Raw genomic sequence first — 19,124 nt, forward strand, 5'->3', positions numbered from 1 at the left:
ACCAGTCTATTTAAATATATTTTAAAATGTAATTTATTCATGTGATCAAAAATACAAATTTCAGCATCATTATTCCAGTCTTCAGTGTCACATGATCCTTCAATAATCATTCTTATATGCTGATTTGCTGTTCAAAAGACATTTTTTATTATTTTTAAAAACAGTAGTGTTTTAATAAAAAACTGTTGAGTTCCTTATTCTTTTTTGGATTCTTTGTTGAATAGAAAGATCCAAAGATCAGCTTTTATCTAAAAGAAAAGCTTTTTATCAACTATATTATTCAAAAGCTTGGTATATTTAAAATCAGTATATATTATATTTTTTGTAACTTAATGCATTTATTTATCAAGGATTCTTTAAATTAATCGAAAGTGATGATAAAGACATTTATAATGTTACAAAAGATTTCTATTTCAGATAAATGCTGTTCTTCTAAACTTTTTTTGTCTTCAAAGAAACCTGAAAAAAATCTACTCTGCTTTTTTCAACATAATAATAATAATAGTAAATGTTTTTTGAGCAGCAAATTAGAATATTAGAATGATTTCTGACAGATCATGTGACTGGAGTAATGATGCTAAAATTCAGCTTTGAAAACACAGGAATAAAGTACATTTTAATATATATTCAAATAGAAAACTGTTTTTGCTGTACTTTGGATCAGATGAATGCAGGCTTGGTGAGCAGAACATTACAAATCTTATGACGTTACATTTGACTGGTAGTGTATGTTTAATAAATTAACATTTACTAATAAGTTTAATAAATAAACATTAATTTTAAGCCAGCCACAAAAATGTTAAATAATAGTTGAGTTATAAAAACAAACAAACAAACAGTAGTGTATGTTAAATGATCATTTATGAATATTTTTAAAATCTCTATTCTATGTCTTTTTTTAGGCTTCATAGAGAACCAGCAGGTTTGTGTTGGTAGAATCCAAAGTCTTCAATTCTGGTGTTATTATGTTGCCTGGATTCTCTGCTTGTCCCTTTGTCTTACGTGCTTCGTCATCACATCAGCTCTTGGAGTAAAGTGAGTGATCTTTTGTTAGTACTATATTCTGTTTAAGCTCGAATATTACTTCAGGCATAGTATTTGTTTCCCAAATATATGAAAATAAGGATTTAAATTTGTTACCCTGCAGGTTCAGCAAAACAAAGACTCTTCTTTGGGCTCATTCTGTGTTCTTTTCTCTTCTCTGCTGTGGCTTTGTACTGCATCCAGCAATGGTAAATCATCTTGATCCTGCACACAGTGTGTAGACTATCTGTATACAGTTTCAATTTAATATTTGGCCCATATTTCCTGGATCAATACAAATACAAACCTGACATAGGCTAATTTTACTTCCTTATACAGATAGTCATAACTGCCATTGCAGTGTCTCTGCTGCATCGAAAGAAACCCAACTGGTTCCACAGTCTATGTGTAAAAAAGCCTGTCACTGAGTTATTGAGACACAGGGACTCAAACTATGAGGACATCTTAGTTAGCAAATACCAGCAGCCACATTTTGAAAAGGTAAATGGAAAACATGTTTCTATGACAGTGATACATACAGCCAAGCCCAAAATTTTTCATACCCCTGGCAAATTCTGACTTAAAGTTACTTTTATTCAACCAGCAAGGTTTTTTTTATTAGAAATGACACAGATGACTCCCAGAAGACAGATGAAGAAGATGATGTACTAGAGGCATCATTGTGGAAAAAAATATTACTCATCTTTTATTTACATTTGAACAAAAAGTGGCAAATTATTCATACCCTTCTCAATAATCAATTGAAAAGTCTTATTGGCTAATACAACAATCAAACACTTTCTATAATTGCTGACCAGCTTTTTGCATGTCTCCAATTATATTTTTGCCCATTCATCTTTAGCGATGAGCTCCAACTCTTTCAGGTTGGAGGGTCTCCTTGCCATCACCCTGATCTTTAGCTCCTTCCACAGATTCTCAAATGGATTTAGGTCAGGACTCTGGTTGGGCCACTGCAAATTGTTAATGTTTTTGTCTGCTAACTATTTCTTCACCACTTTTGCTTTGTGTTTTGGGTCGTTGTCGTGCTGAGATGTCCACTGGTGCCCAAGGCCAAGTTTCTCTACAGACTGCCTGATGTTGTTGTTGAGAATTTTGATGTATTGCTCCTTTTTCATGGTGCCGTTTACTGTGATTAAGTTCCCTGGTCCACCGGCTGAAAAGCACCCCCAAAACATTACCTTCCTACCACCATGTTTGACAGTGGGGATGGTGTTCAGGGTTGAAGGCTTCTCCTTTTTTACGCCAAATAAAGGCTTTTTTATCTGACCATAAAACAGAAGACCATAAGTCGTCGTCTTTTTCCAGATGAGCATTTGCAAAGGCCAAGAAGGCTTTTGTGTGCCTTATCTGGAGAAGTAATGTCCTCCTTGGTCTGTTTCTGTGGACCCCAGCGGTGTGCAGTGTGTGTTGGACTGTCTGCCTTGAGATGTTGTCACCAGCGGAGCCCAGATTCATCAGGATGGCTTCTGTTTTTCACCTGTTAAGTTGATTAAAACAGCTGTTCCCAATGAATCAGGGTAATTAGAATGCTTAAGGACAGCTTGGACTATTTGGAATGGTATAGAACTTTGGATTTTCCCATAGACTGTGACAGTTTGCAAAGGGTATGAATAATTTTGGACATGCCACTTTTTGTTCAAATGTAAATAAAAGCTGAGAAATATTTTTTTTACACAATGATGCCTCTTGTACATCGTCTTATTATCTTTTGGGAGAAGCCTGTATCATTTCCGGTCAAAAAAAAAACTTGCTGGTTGAATAAAACTAACTTTAAATCAGAATTTGCCAGGGGTATGAATAATTTCGGGCTTGACTGTACATCAAAGAACTTTAGATTGAATACTTACACCTGATATCAAGTTTTCATCTATTCTGTGTTATTTTGATGTGCAGGTACTCGCTGCCCGTCAGAGAGCCAGGTATCTGCGTCTGGTACGGCCACCAAATTCAAGAGAGTTGAAGTGTGCGAGAGGTCGAATAAAGAAACAGACTCTCCTTCGCAAAACTGCAAGGTCTAACTATTTGATCAGTCCCAATATAACCTTTTACATTTGAGTCGACTCTCAAATTACACTTTTGCTTCCACAGGGATTTGATGTTTCACCTAATCGTGCTGTTGACAGTTCTGTTTGTGACCTATGGAAAGTCTGACAATGACCACAAGTACCATTTGAATCAGGCTATCAAAATTCATTTCACAAAGTAAATACCAGACATTCTTATATAACTACATTATATGAAATGATATTATTACTACACATGCTAACAATATTTTCATATAAACAGGAGTTCGCAAAATTCATTTCACTCCATCCAAAAACATGATGATTGGTGGAACTGGACAACAACCACTTTCCTCGAGAGATTATATGACAATGGCAACTACATTGATAAAAGAGTTAAAAATGAAGTACATTTTTAATGATTTATTTGACATCTGTTGGTATTTAAAGAAGATTTAAGTGGTTTAGCGATGAATGCTGCTTACTATGTGTTGCTTTATCAGACAGGAGATTTCAGCTGTTCTTTCTCTCTTATTGGGAGTCCGGTTATTAGAAAAATCAAGAACACATATAACTCATCATGCCAGGTAAATCACCAACACTGACTGTTTTACAGTAAATATGATTTTTTTTTGTGAAGGGATAGTTCACCCCAAAAATTCTGTCATTAATTATTCACCCTCATGTCATTTTTAAACTCGTAAGACCTTTGTTATCTTCAGGACACAAATTAAGGTATTTTTGATGAAATACGAGATCTTTCTGACCCTTTTTAGACAACAATACAACTGACTCATTTAAGGCCTAGAAAGTTAGTAAGGACATATAAAATAGTCCATATGAATACTTTTTGTGTGCAAAGAAACCAAAAATAATGACTTTATTCAACAATTTCTTCTCTTCCGAGTCAGTCTTTGACATGTGTTCACAGGAACTATTTTAATAACGCCACATGGACTATTTTATTGATGTTTTTACTACATTTCTGGGTCTTGAACGTGTCAGTTGCATTGCGGTCTATGCAGGGTCAGAAAGCACTTGGATTTCATCAAAAATATCTTAAATTGTCTTCCGAAGATGAACTAAGGTCTTGCAGGTTTGGAACAACATGAGGGTGAGCAATTAATGACAGAATTTTGACTTTTGGGTGAACTATCACTTTAAATATACTGTATATATACATGTCACTTTTGACAGGTTAATAATTCTTTTCTCAATGCACAGATCTTGAGTTTGCTGAGCAAGAATAATTTTAAATGCCTCAATAACCAGTCTGTGGAAAAGAGACACTCAATTTGTGGGAAACTTGGATGTTATGAGGGAGAAAGTGTGAGTGTGAGCCTGGGAAAAACAAGGTCAGATAAACTTCTAGTTATCTTATATGTGACCCTGAACCACAAAATCAGTCATAAGGGTCAATTTTTTTGAAAACTGAGATTTATATACCATCTAAAAGCCGAATAAATAAGCTTTTTATTAATGTATGGTTTGTTAGGATAGGACAATATTTAAAAATCCGAAACCTTTAAAGTTGTCCAAATTAAGTTCTTAGCAATGCATATTACTAATCAAAAATTAAGTTTTGATATGGTAAGAAATTTACAAAATAACTTCATAAATCATGATCGTCACTTTACTTAAAATCAATAATTTTGACCCATACAATGTATTTTTGGCTATTGCTACAAATATACTTGTGCTATTTAAGACTGGTTTTGTGGTCCGGAGTCACACGTGCACGTATATATTTATGTATATATAAAAAATATGTGTTTCGTTGCTAAAATAGGTTTACAGCAATCAAGTCAATTAAAAAGCTTTTGGATTCTGGCTGGATGACTCCTTTCACCCAAATTGTGATGGTCCAGTTTATCCTGTACAGTGGGCCAAGTAACCTCTTCACGGCAGTCACTATTCAAGTAGAGCAAACTTTAACAGGAGCTCTGATGCCCTCATCAAACATACAGTCCACTAGACTTTACCACATCCCAGCTGTCTTTGACTACAGTGTTATGATCTGTGAGGTGAGCATCTTAAAGCAGCATTATAGTCCAGACACATGTATGACAGCAGAGTAGCTGAGCTGATAACAGGGGCGTCTGACAGGGGGTAATAGTGGAACAGAGTAACAGGGGCCCTTGGACCACCCATCTCCAACATCCCCCCACAAACCCCCCTCCCCCCGGAACGTTACATTACGATCGCGAACACCCCCCCACGAACGTGATTGTTTGGTTTGTAGGGGGGCCCCATAGCTGAGTCAGTGCACAGGGCCCAGAATTCTGTCAATAATTACTCACTCTCATGTCATTTCAACCCCCGTAAGACCTTAGTTCATCTTTAGAACACAAATTAAGATATTTTTTATGAAATCCAAGAGCATTCTGACCCTGCATAGACAGCAACACAACTGGCACGTTCTTACCACCCTTCTGGGCCTTGAATGTGTCAGTTGCGTTGCTGTCTATGCAGGGTCAGAAAACTCTTGGATTTCATCAGAAATATCTTGATTTGTGGTTGAAGATGAACAAAGGTTTTTTGGGTTTGGAACAACATGAGGGTAATTAATGACAGAATGTTCATTTTTAAGTGAACTATAGATCACTCAAAAATAAAAAAAATCATCATTTAGTCACTTTCAAGTTGTTTCAAACCTGTGAGTTTTTTTCATCTGTTGAACACAAAAGAAGATATTTTGAAGAACGTTGGTAACCAAACAGCTGACGGTAGCCACTGATTTATATAGTTTTTTATGCTATCAAAGTCAATGGCTATCGTCAAATGTTTGGTTCAAGACAGATTTTTGATTTATTACATCTATATTTATTTATTCCCATGTCTTTTTACTTCTAGCTTATTTTCCTTTCACTCATCCTGCTTCATATGTATTGGCAAATATATGTTATGACTCAAAGAGGATGGCTTTACTGGAGAAACCTTTGGAGCTGGTTAGAGGTGATTTTCTTCTTATTCTCTGTCTTAATCTTTTTAATCACTTTAATCTTCTTTACTCTATTTTACATTATTTAAATATATTTTTTTACACAGGTGACAGTTTTCATCTGCAGTCTTTTGCGGTTTATTTGCTCTGTCTACATCTTCATGCTAAAAACAGAGATGATTGATTTCCTGCAGAAGGAGGATTTTAAATTACATGTTGATCTAAGTCCTATCTTCTTTAGTGAACAGGTAGGACAATGCAGTATAGTTCATTAAGACATTACCTATATTGTATTTCTATCATCCCACTATATTAAAAAATCCTTAATGTGAATCAACTGATGATTAACGTTTTAGCAGTAAAAAACTGGCACTGCATGCAGTTACATGGCATAAAGGGACAGCCAAAAATGTAAATTTTGTCATGAATTACTCACCCTCGTGTCAATCCAAACCCATAAGATCTTTTTTTTATTTTCAGAACACAAATTAAGATATTTTTGTTGAAATCTGAGAGCTTTCTGACCCTGCATAGACAGCAGTGCAACTGACACGTTCAAGGCCCAGAAAGGTAGTAAGAACATTGTTAAAATAGTCCAGTGATTCAACCTCAGATCAGGGTCAGAAAGCTCTCGGGTTCAATCAGAAGTATCTTTATTTTTGTTTCAAAGATGAACATAGTCTTATAGTTTTGGAATGACATGAGGGTGAGTAATTAATGACAGAATTTTAATTTTTGAGTGAACTACCTCTTTAAATGAACAAATTTGTTCAGACTTCCTGCCAGCTTTCTGAATTTTAAAACATTTAAAACATTTATTCATTGGCAGACAGATCCTTTATGACATGAACATATTTCACTCGCAGCTTTCTCAATCACTCCTTGGCGTTGTTGTGAATTTGCTTCTCCTGAAATGTGTGTCTTTACTACGGCTAAACAAAGTAGTGGCAGCAGCTGTGTCTACTTGGAAACTGATCTTCTCCAACCTGCTTTGGTTACTGGTAGCCTATTGATTTACATAACACAATATGTTAAAATCAGTTCACCCCATTAATGTAACCAAAGGCTACTTCCATTAAATTACTTTTCTTTATTTCTATTTAGGCACCTGGTGTTATTGTCGCCGTGGCCCTCTCCGGTCTCCGCAACTTGATCTTTCATTCACTCCCATTAACCAGTATCACTAGATCTGCTTATTGGATCTTTACTCGTTTCTTTTGCATGAGCCACTTTGGTGACATTCAGATCCAAACCCAAGTCCCATCAACACTTTATTTTGGAGCTATATTTTGCACTATGATTCCATTTAATGCTACGGTATGTATTAGAATATCATAATACTGGTGATACACAGTGTACTGTACAGTCGTGGCCAAAGTTTCGAGAATGACACAAATATTAGTTTTCACAAAGTTTGCTGCTAAACTGCTTTTAGATCTTTGTTGCAGTTGTTTTTGTGATGTACTGGAATATAATTACAAGCACTTCATACGTTTCAAAGGCTTTTATCGACAATTACATGACATTTGTGCAAAGAGTCAGTATTTGCAGTGTTGGCCCTTCTTTTTCAGGACCTCTGCAATTCGACTGGGCATGCTCTCAATCAACTTCTGGGCCAAATCCTGACTGATAGCAACCCATTCTTTCATAATCACTTCTTGGAGTTTGTCAGAATTAGTGGGTTTTTGTTTGTCCATCCGCCTCTTGAGGATTGACCACAAGTTCTCAATGGGATTAGGATCTGGGGAGTTTCTAGGCCATGGACCCAAAATTTCAACGTTTTGGTCCCCAAGCCACTTAGTTATCACTTTTGCCTTATGGCACGGTGCTCCATCGTGCTGGAAAATGCATTGTTCTTCACCAAACTGTTGTTGGATTGATGGAAGAAGTTGCTGTTGGAGGGTGTTTTGGTACCATTCTCATGGCTGTTTTTGGGCAAAATTGTGAGTGAGCCCACTCCGTTGGATGAGAAGCAACCCCACACATAAATGGTCTCAGGATGCTTTACTGTTGGCATGACACAGGACTGATGGTAGCGCTCACCTTTTCTTCTCCGGACAAGCCTTTTTCCAGATGCCCCAAACAATCGGAAAGAGGCTTCATCGGAGAATACGACTTTGCCCCAGTCCTCAGCAGTCCATTCGCCATACTTTTTGCAGAAGATCAATCTGTCCCTGATGTTTTTTTTGGAGAGAAGTGGCTTCTTTGCTGCCCTTCTTGACACCAGGCCATCTTCCAAAAGTCTTGGCCTCACTGTGCGTGCAGATGCGCTCACACCTGCCTGCTGCCATTCCTGAGCAAGCTCTGCACCGGTGGCACTCCGATCCCGCAGCTGAATCCTCTTTAGGAGACCATCCTGGCGCTTGCTGGACTTTCTTGGACGCCCTGAAGCCTTCTTAACAAGAATTGAACCTCTTTCCTTGAAGTTCTTGATGATCCTATAAATTGTTGATTTAGGTGCAATCTTAGTAGCCACAATATCCTTGCCTGCGAAGCCATTTTTATGCAACGCAATGATGGCTGCACGCGTTTCTTTGCAGGTCACCATGGTTAACAATGGAAGAACAATGATTTCAAGCATCACCCTCCTTTTAACATGTCAAGTCTGCCATTCTAACCCAATCAGCCTGACATAATGATCTCCAGCCTTGTGCTCGTCAACATTCTCACCTGAGTTAACAAGACGATTACTGAAATGATCTCAGCAGGTCCTTTAATGACAGCAATGAAATGCAGTGGAAAGTTTTTTTCGGGATTAAGTTAATTTTCATGGCAAAGAAGGACTATGCAGTTCATCTGATCTCTCTTCATAACATTCTGGAGTATATGCAAATTGCTATTATAAAAACTTAAGCAGCAACTTTTCCAATTTCCAATATTTATGTAATTCTCAAAACTTTTGGCCACGACTGTATATGAGTGCAGTATCTCATATATGGTTAAAAGTGTAAATGTTATTAATTTATGACATGATTCTGGTTTGATCATTTTCAGGTAATTGCCACCTTTACCTTTTTGGCGAAACAAACTAAGAAAAGAAAACATTTACTGACTGTCTTTGAGCTGATTTCTTATGTTAAAGACAAGGCTTTATGCATTGTTGGCAAAGCCAGTCACAAGTCAACTGACCATCAGGTCCACACTAATGTAAGCACTAATCGTTAAGACATAAATACTCTTGACCGCATCATTTAATGATAAATCTGCTTTTCTTTTCACAGAGCTTTTACCTAGCAGAGTTTGAGGACCTTATGGATGAGCTGTTGTTTCATCTCTGCACTATGTCAGACAGCCTCCACAGCACGTTGCCAGCAAAAGAAAATATATTTGAAACCCAGAGCAATTTCTCTTTGCCGGTTTCTGGGAGTGTTTATAGCCCAGACTCAGAGGTGATGATTTTGTTACATTATACAGTATTAGTAATGTGGTGTTAAATGACGACTACAAGCACCAGCTATCAAAGGGGAAAAGGCTTATTAACATATATATTAAATTAAAGAAATAGTTCACCAAAAAAAAAAATTGGAAAATTTGTTTACTCACATACATTAATTTAGCATTACATCACTTGCTTACCAATGGATCCTCTGCAGTGAATGGGTGCCTTCAGAATGAGAGTTGAAACAGCTGATAAAAACATCACAATAATCCATACGACTCAAGTCTATGGAATAATGTGTTGTGAAGCAAAAAGCTGCATCTTTGTAAAAAAAACAACAACAACAAATCCATCAAGGCATTTTGGCTTTAAGCTGTTGCTGCTGGCCATCTCTAAATCTGTTCAGATGTTAAAATATGTAGTTTATACTAAATTGTATTATCTAAATAATTGCAGCAATTGCATATTCTTGTTTTGTATAGAGTGTAATCTTTGATAGACTGGGGAAGAAACACACAGGATGCCTGAATATCAGCAGTGCATCATATAGGGAAAACACTCACAGGTAGATTTGTTTTCTATATCAAATTACAAATACAGTAGAGTTGAGATGCAATATGAACGAATGTCCAAGTCTATTACTGTAACATGATAATTGTTTCAATTATAGATCACCACTTGAACACAGAACGTCTCAATATATTACAAAGCAGAGGAAGACCACAGGATGAGAGTCTTTTAGGAGGGCAGAGGAAATTTAGAAACCGCGTCAAAGATCCAATCAGAGAGTCAAAAGAGACTGGACAGGCCCATATTCTTTCTTCAAGCAAGTATTGTGCACCAGCTGAGTGGAAGGACAAATTGTACTTAAAATCAATGCTGTCTGATCCAATCAGGTCGGCAGATGAGCATAAATTTGCCCTCCAGGCACAAATGAGAAAGCACACTCTTACCTTATCAACTTGCAAAGTGAACAGTCATGAAGAGTCATATATGTGTGATGCATTGTCTTTTGGGGGAATGGACAATTCTGTACAAGGACAAACAGTTATTCCAGGGTGCATTGAACAATGTATGTAATATAAGAAAAAAGAGCTGTTCAGTTTTACTGTTTTATCCCAGAAGAGAATTTGCATTTTCAAACCCTATTCCCTATAGTGTTGTTTTTTTAGAATGATCCTTGGTTAACAATACTTTAAAAACCTTTAAATAATTAATTATATACCTCAAATGTGATATTTGATTTGCAGAAAGTTGCTAAAATACTACTACCACTAGGACATGTCTTAACATGTTTGACAAATTGAAGTTTTTTAAATATACAGTTTTAATCAAATTATTTAACCCCCTTAACCTGCCCCTTTGACATTTTGCTGCAGAGAACAACATTTTGTGATGTTAATAAAACAAAAAAATATATTTGGTTCTAAATGTTCGTGTTCAAAATTATTCAACCCCTAAAAGACAAATTTGGTGCAGAATCTTTTATTCTTTAAAACCACACATAAGCACTGCTTGGGAGTGCTTAGAAGCTTCCGCCACGTCTCTACTGCCCATTCCTTGTCTGAAAGACTGAACAGGCCACTTAAGAACATTCTATGACTGATCCCTGAAGCAAGCATAAGTAGATTTGGATCTATACTTTGGATAATTGTCATGCATGAAGTCCATTGATCATTAGCTTCAGTCTTTGCACCAAAAGTATCAAAATTCTTGCCAAAATGGCCTGATACTTCAAAGAATCCATGATGTCCTCCATACAGTCATGATTTCCACTTCCCATAACAGGACTGGTCCACCAGGGAGATGGTGTTCTTTTGCTCATATTTTGCCATTTTTGCACCAGACCTACCACTGATTCATAGGTCCAAAAACTTCCAGCTTGGTCACATCACTCAATAAAACTTTCAGAACTGCACAGGTCTATATAAATTAATTTTAGCATATTCAAGTCAGCGTTTTCTGTTCTTCTTGGCCAAGAGTGGCATTCAGCAAGATGCCTCATGAATCATGAAAGCCATGCTTGTCTTGTGTTCTTCTTATACTCTGCATTGAAATGTTTTTCTACGTTTCATTGGGTCATATGAAAGTGCAGGATTTTCCTCAGCTGTTTTGATCAAACGTTTTATGATATTGTGCTTTTTCTTAAACACCCTCAAAGGTTTTATGGTACAACACATTTTATGCTAAGGAATAAGGCTGCCAGCTGTGTCTTGGAAATCTTCATATAGCCTTAGACATTCTAAAGTATCAATAATTTCTTCTCAATAGCATATGTGAGAGCTCCATTTACTGTCATTTTAGATACTTAAGCTTCAGCACATGCATGGGCTAACTGCACATATAGCTGTGTGTATTACAGCTTAAGCAAATTCTGTTTTTAATAGAATTTCTAAAGGTTTAATTATGTTTTAAGACAATTTTGTTTCCCCCCATACAAATAAGTGACTAAAACACAGAAACGTTGAATAGTTTCAAAATTCACGTTTGGAGTATTATTTGCATTCGTGAAAATGTATGAGCAGCTTCTGTTATTTTGCAATTAAAACTTAAACTTTATTTAGCCGAAATAATAATTTAGTAAATAAAACTTTTATATATCTTCCCCTTTTTCTCATTTATTTTATGTCTACACCACTGCTGTCATAATTCAGGTTCGTGTGAATCTTATAACTTCAACAATCTTAAAACTTAACTCGTAAAAGCAATAACTTTCTCCTAGTAACACTTCCTGCATCTCGTCTTATCTCTTTCACTAATCGTCCAATCAGCTTGTAGCCCACGACAGACCACCCAATTGCGGTATTGAACGTGCATGAACTGCGGACTTGAGTGGCGACCGATGATTGGCCGAGTCCTTGCGCTACCAGCCAATCAGAGCGTGGCAAGTCACTCAAGTTCAAGTAAAGGAGTGGGGAAGCGAAGTAAAAAAAAGCATTTAGACAAAAATGCGAGACTTGTGATGAGCTGAGCCAAATCATTTAATGCAAACGCTATTATAACTATCACAGTATTTATTCCTTTGGTTACCGGTAGCAGTGTATGCGTATCTGTTTGATCCATTAGGCTAACTAAAGGAGGCGTGAATAGCTATTAGAGATCATGAAGAAGATAATCCTTCTATTGATTGTGCTGCTTGGAGTGACACACTTCATATTGCCAAGCCGATGCGAAGATGATGCCAAAGCTGGTAAGATATCTGTTGCAGATATCTAACATACTAGACTCGTTGCACTTGCTAGCTAGAGTTAAGGTCTAGCTAGCAAGCACTGCATGTTGTGGAGACCAAGATGTTTTTGTTGCAAAGACCTATTCATATAAAGCAGGAAATATATGTTAATTTATCTGAATGCGTTTCAAATTTGTTAACCCAAACATTTTAGATTCAGCAGAAGATCTCGGAGAAGAAGATAATGATGATGATGATGATGATGAAGACGGTGATGATGATGATGATGATGTAGATGACACTGAAGTAAAGGAGGAGAATGGGGTGCTGGTCCTAACAGATAAAAACTTTGACACCTTCATGGAGGGCAAAGACACTGTATTGGTGGAGTTCTATGCACCATGGTAAGTTTTGTTTGCTCTACACCCGTAGGAGACACGCCATTGACTGCCAAAGATCTTTCTCATGCAAATATTAAACTTTTTTTCAGGTGTGGCCACTGCAAACAGTTTGCTCCTGAGTATGAGAAGATCGCTCAGACGCTAAAGGAGAATGACCCACCAATTCCAGTGGCAAAGGTTGATGCCACTAAGGCCAGTGCTCTGGGTAGTAGGTTTGAGGTTTCTGGATATCCCACCATCAAAATACTTAAAAAGGGAGAGCCGGTGGACTATGATGGGGACCGAAGTGAGCGAGGTGAGTGCAGTGCACAGTGAATTTCCATCAGATTGCTGTGAACTTTCCTTCCTGGTGCGTTGTTAATGAAGCACACTTTTAACTTTCATTTTTTCAGCCATTGTGGAACGAGTTAAAGAAGTTGCCCAACCTGACTGGAAACCTCCTCCTGAGGCCACCCTGGTCTTGACTACAGATAATTTTGATGATGTGGTGAACAATGCAGACATCATTCTGGTGGAGTTCTATGCACCCTGGTTTGTATATTTAGATTCCTGTGCAGCTTGTTTATTGTATTATGATGTAACACATTTGCATTCTTTTAGAAGCATCATTGTGTCTTTTTGAGAGTCACGTATTTTAATCCAACAGGTGTGGCCATTGTAAGAGACTCGCACCTGAGTATGAGAAGGCTGCTAAGGAGCTCAGCAATCGCACTCCTCCAATTCCACTGGCTAAAGTTGATGCCACTGTAGAGAGTGATTTAGCAACACGGTTTGGTGTTTCTGGCTACCCAACTCTTAAAATCTTCAGAAAGGGCAAGGCTTTCGACTACAATGGACCACGGGAGAAGTTTGGTAGGTCGATCACCAATTGACCCTTCGCAAACAGCTTGATCGACAGGCGATCTGACCAATCATAATGCTGAATCTGCCATTTTGTCCGGCAAACAAATCAGACAGGAGAGTAGATTAACTTCGGTGGACTTCAACGTGAAAAATTGTGCACTGGCGTCTTTTGGCGTTTGAAATAATAAGTTCTGATGTTGATTCATTTTTTTTTCATGCCTTAAATAAGGAAGAAAAGACGTTTGGTTCACGTGCCGATTTATGTAATAAGGCTGTGCAGACAATCTGTCATGACACTAAAGAGCCACAAAACAATTTTTATTGTTTGAATTTCTTACAAAATCACAACGTTTTAAAGCTGAGACCTTGTTTCGTACCAGAAGTAACCTGCTCTGTCTTGTCTATCAGCTGTTGTCAGTTTTCTCTTTCCTCCGCAATGTCTGTTCTACTGCGTGAGAACATGTGTATGTAGTGTGAGAGCTGCATTGTTTGTCGGACATAGCAAGAGTAACTAAGGAGGGTGGGTTTTTGCAAAGGGTCAGTTGTCTTGACAGATTGATTTGGCAGTGTTGGAACTTGAGAATTACAATCTCCTCTTTTTTTGTTCTGTAGGTATTGTTGATTTCATGTCAGACCAGGCTGGTCCTCCATCAAAGCAGGTGCAGACTCTAAAACAAGTTCAGGAGCTCGTCAGAGATGGCGACGATGCTGTGATTGTAGGCGTTTTCTCCAGTGAAGAAGATGCAGTATATGAGACCTATCAAGAAGCATGTGTGTATTGTGCTGTCTGAAAATCCTCTTTTTCAAGTGGATGAGATTTAATCTGAATCTGTACTTTTTATTTCTTTTCTAACAACTTTGTTCTTTCTTCATGTAGGTAATTCTCTACGAGAAGACTACAAATTTATGCATACGTTCAACAATGAAGTTGCAAAATTCCTTAAGGCTTCACCTGGACAAGTAGTCATGCTCCAGCCAGAGAAGTTTAGGTCTACACATGAGCCTGCATCTCATTCACTAACAATTAAAGTAAGTTCTGCTTATTTATTGTTTGTGTGAGATCTTTAATGTGTGGTAACAGAAGTTTCGGCAAACTTTTGCAGGCGAAAAAGGTCCAATGTCAATAGAGGGTTATCACGGTGCGTCATCAGTCAACCATATTGGTGGCACTAAATGTAAACAATGCTACTGAACAAAACTTGCATTTTTTTGCTGATTATTGCTGCTGAAAATGGTCAATTGTCATGTTTTGGGCTGTATTAATTGGTCAGACTGGGAAGCACAATTGGAGTACCATATACTATATAAAAGTTATAACGAATTAAAGAGAAGAGTACAAAAAGCTGTCTGAGGAACAAAAGCAAACTGAACCAGGATCTCTAGAGCAAGAATAGTGACTAATTTCATGTTTGTTCTTATTTCATGTCATGTAGGTAAAATACTAGGCTAATACTGCTCGTACGTATCTTTACCACCTATTAACTTTAGTTTGTCAAAATATTACGCCCTTTCTTGCTTACTATGTCCTTCTCAATATGATTTAGCAGCTCCCAAATGTTTTTCCTTGGTTTAGACCAGGGGTCACCACACTCGGTCCTGGAGGGCAGGTGTCCCTACAGAGTTTAGCTCCAACCCTAATCAAACACACCTGAACCAGCTAATCAAGGTCTTAATAGGTATACTTGAAACTTCCAGGCAGCTGTGTTGAGGCAAGTTGGAGCTAAACTCTGCAGGACGCCGGCCCTCCAGGATCAAGTTTGGTGACCCTTGGTTTAGACCAGTGGTTCTCAATCCTGGTCCTGGGGGACCCCTGCTCTGCACATTTTGCATGTCTCTCTTATTTAACACACCTGATTGAGATCTTCAGCTTGTTAGTTCAGTTCATGGATCTCTCTCCTAATGAGCTGATCTCAATCAGGTGTGTTAAATAAGGGAGACATGCAAAATGTGCAGAGCAGGGGTCCCCTGGGACCAGGATTGAGAACCACTGGTTTAGACAGTATAAATTTGCAGAACAACATATTCAGTAGTGCATTAACCGTGCAATCCATGCTGTTATTTACATCCGAGTGTCACCAATATGGCTGCGCAATCGGGTAACTTGAACCCAGTGAAATCTGTATAGGAATTTCTTTTGAACAACACTAATTTTTGTGCATTAACCTTCAGGCAGTTTTCCTAACAGATTTTCCTTGTCTATCCTAAAGGACTCCACACCTGCTTCAGAAGTTCAAGAGTTCTTCAAGAAACACATACTGCCTTTGGTTGGGCACAGAAAACAGAGCAACGATGCAAAAAGATACACCGCACGACCTCTCGTGGTTGTTTATTACGGAGTAGACTTCAGTTTTGACTACAGAGTTGGTATGTGTTTAAGCTGTGGCGGTTGCAGTGCTTTGAAAGTCCTGCAATGCCTGTAGCTCACAATGCAAATGCTTTTGTTTGTTATCATTTCCAACCAGCCACCCAGTTTTGGAGGAGCAAAGTGCTTGAAGTAGCAAAGGACTTCCCAGAGTACACATTCGCCATTGCAGATGAGGAAGACTATTCTGATGAATTGAAGAGCCTTGGGCTCAGTGAAAGCGGGGAAGAGGTTAATGTTGCCATTCTTGGTGAGGGAGGGAAGAAATATGCCATGGAGCCAGAGGAATTTGACTCCGATGTGCTCCGAAGCTTTGTTGTGGCCTTCAAAAAAGGTAAAGTATTGAAAAGTATCTTATGAAAATACATGTTTCTCCAACTTAATCAGCCTTAATCAGAGGAATCTGTGACTACGTCCTTTTCTTTTCTGACAGGTAAGCTAAAACCTATTGTAAAGTCTCAGCCTATTCCTAAGAGCAACAAAGGACCGGTGAAGGTTGTGGTGGGCAAGACTTTTGATGACATTGTGATGGATACAAAGAAAGACGTCCTTATTGAGTTCTATGCACCATGGTGTGGTCACTGTAAAAAGCTGGAGCCAGATTATACAGCTCTCGGAAAGAAATACAAGAATGAGAAGAATCTCGTCATTGCCAAAATGGATGCCACTGCTAATGATGTTTCTCATGACAGTTATAAAGTAGAAGGTTTCCCTACCATCTACTTTGCTCCCAGCAACAGCAAGCAGAACCCAGTCAAATTTGAAGGCGGCAAAAGGGACGTGGAGGAATTTAGCAAATTTGTGGAAAAGCATGCCACAAAGTTATCACAGAAAAAAGATGAGCTCTAAGCAATTTAGAGAAACCATGAACTTTATATAAATGCAGTTCCCTGAGAATGGAGGTATTCTGGAGGGCTTGGTGACCTTCAGAAAAGAGAATGTTTTGATTTGTTTTTGTACTTTTCTTTCGTTTCTGGGATCAAAACATTCAGTATTTTCATTCCAAAGCAAGCACTGTTTATTTCTCCCAAGTCTTTTAAATAAAATAATGGAAAAACATAAATGGAGTGGTTGTCATAAATAACTTCTGGTTGGTTTCATTTCAACAGGTTAAGTTGTGCCACAGTTTTGAGGTCCAAACACTCCTTCAGATTTAAAAAACAAACAAAACTATTGAAATCATTTTTTGCAATAATACATTTCCAAAAAAAAAAAACCTAAATTTAAAAAAAAAAAAAATAAAAATCTGGAAGGAGTTTAAGACTTTTCACTGACTTGGTTACTGATTAAAATGAGAACTATAATAAGTCTTAAACTGATAAGCTGATAGTATGAACTCTCTAGATCATATGATTTTAAAATTAAGCTTAAAAAGTTCACTATATTTTAATAGTGAAATTACAGAAATAAAATGTGCAGGAAATGTAAGTGGCAGTTTTATTAATGTGCATATAAACTACCAATCAAAAGTTTTTTTTTTTAAAGAAGTCTCTTCTGCTCACTGAGCCTGCATTTATTTTGATCCAAAGTACAGAAAAAACGGTTAGTAAAAATGTTTTTACTATTTAAAACTGGTTTCTATTTGAATATATTTCGTCACCTTAGAATTATAAGGTTCTATCTGACATTTTTGTCAAAATTGAGTTATTCACATATTCTTAATCTGTGACAACATTCACATTATTTGATGTTTCTTTTGTAAGCTGTGTACATTTTGAAATCAAAAATGGAATCTCAGAAGTGCTCAGAATGCAGATAGAACCTTATAATTCTAAGGTGACTATTTTAAAATGTAATTTATTCCTGTGATACTCCATGTCATACATTAGAAATAATTCTAATATGCAGATTTTCTGTTCAGAAACCATTCAAAAGCTTAGAGTCAGTATAATTTTATTTTTATTTTTTAAGAAATTAATACTTTTATTAAGCAAGGGTGCTTTAAATTGATCAAGACTTTTATAATGTTACAATTGATTTCTCAATTAAGATACATGCTGTTTTTCTAAACCTATTAAAAAACTGAAATTCTACTCAACGATTTCTGAAGAATCATGTAATTGGAGCGATGCTAAAAATTCTGCTTTGAAATCACAGGACTAAATTACATTTTAAAATGTACTCAAATAGAAAACAGTTATTTTAACTAGTACAACTACTTCAAAATTTTTGCTGTACTTTGGATCGAATAAAATAAATGCAGGCTTGGTGAGCAGAAAAGCTTGCTGTTCAAAAACTTCTGGTAGCGTACGAAACAATTAGATTTAAAAATAGCGTTTTATTTGAAAGTTAGCTTATTTTAGCAGCAATTTGCGGCTATACATGGCTTTACTGGGACGTTTTAGATTATACAATACAATGCCATGCTGTGAGAACCGTGTGATGACGTAGGAGTCTCTGAATCATTTTTAGAACTGTTCAAAAGAACCGACTCGCGAAAGTGATTCGGATTGCCCACCAATATTGTACGCGCTGATGGCATTGCCCCCGTTAACAGATTCTGTGTGAGTGGGTGGTACTTAATGAACCGGTTGACCCAAGTCCAAACAGTCCACAGGAAGTCCCTCAGTTCAATGCGAAAATAGAATGACATGTTGACTGTATCGATTCCCTGGCCATATGGAAGAGTTTTTCCTCCCAGTAGCTACAGCAAGCTTTTCTTTATGACTGTGACGTTACTAAAAGAAAGTAAATCTTTGCATTGCACTGTATCGCAAACGCATTAAACGCTGCTGCTATTCGCTGACATAATTTACAGTAATGATAAAACCCCAAAGACGAACACTGGCATATTGCGCGCCGGTTTTACAGTTTCACAAAACTGTATTCGTTCAAAATCAAGAACAAAGAGAACTTCTTCACATATCCCCCACTGCAGTCACGCATCCGATTCGCCCAGTCCCTGATAGGATCTAACCAATCGAAACTCGCAACATTGAGCAGCTCGAACATGGCTCGTTCTGATTGGCTGATCTGTTTGGC

At 37.4% G+C, this 19,124-nt stretch overlaps 2 protein-coding genes across 2 annotated transcripts in view; both read left to right on the forward strand.

The window, feature by feature from the left end:
- LOC141300230 (polycystin-1-like protein 1) overlaps positions 1-10,587 on the forward strand; it is a 41,496-nt gene extending 30,909 nt beyond the window's left edge. The window contains exons 36-48 of the mRNA XM_073830557.1: positions 903-1,035; positions 1,148-1,232; positions 1,363-1,524; positions 2,938-3,056; positions 3,133-3,246; positions 4,837-5,071; positions 5,901-6,002; positions 6,096-6,236; positions 6,855-6,989; positions 8,983-9,135; positions 9,210-9,377; positions 9,850-9,932; positions 10,038-10,587. Coding sequence (XP_073686658.1) covers positions 903-1,035; positions 1,148-1,232; positions 1,363-1,524; positions 2,938-3,056; positions 3,133-3,246; positions 4,837-5,071; positions 5,901-6,002; positions 6,096-6,236; positions 6,855-6,989; positions 8,983-9,135; positions 9,210-9,377; positions 9,850-9,932; positions 10,038-10,098 — 1,691 coding nt within the window. The 3' untranslated portion in view covers positions 10,099-10,587. The remainder of the gene's footprint in view (positions 1-902; positions 1,036-1,147; positions 1,233-1,362; positions 1,525-2,937; positions 3,057-3,132; positions 3,247-4,836; positions 5,072-5,900; positions 6,003-6,095; positions 6,237-6,854; positions 6,990-8,982; positions 9,136-9,209; positions 9,378-9,849; positions 9,933-10,037) is intronic.
- A 1,673-nt stretch (positions 10,588-12,260) lies between these two features.
- pdia4 (protein disulfide isomerase family A, member 4) lies at positions 12,261-17,205 on the forward strand. The gene is made up of 10 exons (XM_073830829.1): positions 12,261-12,557; positions 12,751-12,940; positions 13,027-13,232; positions 13,330-13,468; positions 13,584-13,789; positions 14,393-14,551; positions 14,658-14,809; positions 15,988-16,144; positions 16,243-16,476; positions 16,576-17,205. Exons 1-10 carry the CDS (start codon positions 12,470-12,472, stop codon positions 16,989-16,991), a joined length of 1,947 nt encoding a protein of 648 aa, XP_073686930.1. The 5' UTR covers positions 12,261-12,469; the 3' UTR covers positions 16,992-17,205.
- Positions 17,206-19,124: the final 1,919 nt, after the last annotated feature.

This window comes from Garra rufa, chromosome 24, assembly GCF_049309525.1.
Source record: "Garra rufa chromosome 24, GarRuf1.0, whole genome shotgun sequence".
NCBI lineage: Eukaryota > Metazoa > Chordata > Actinopteri > Cypriniformes > Cyprinidae > Garra > Garra rufa.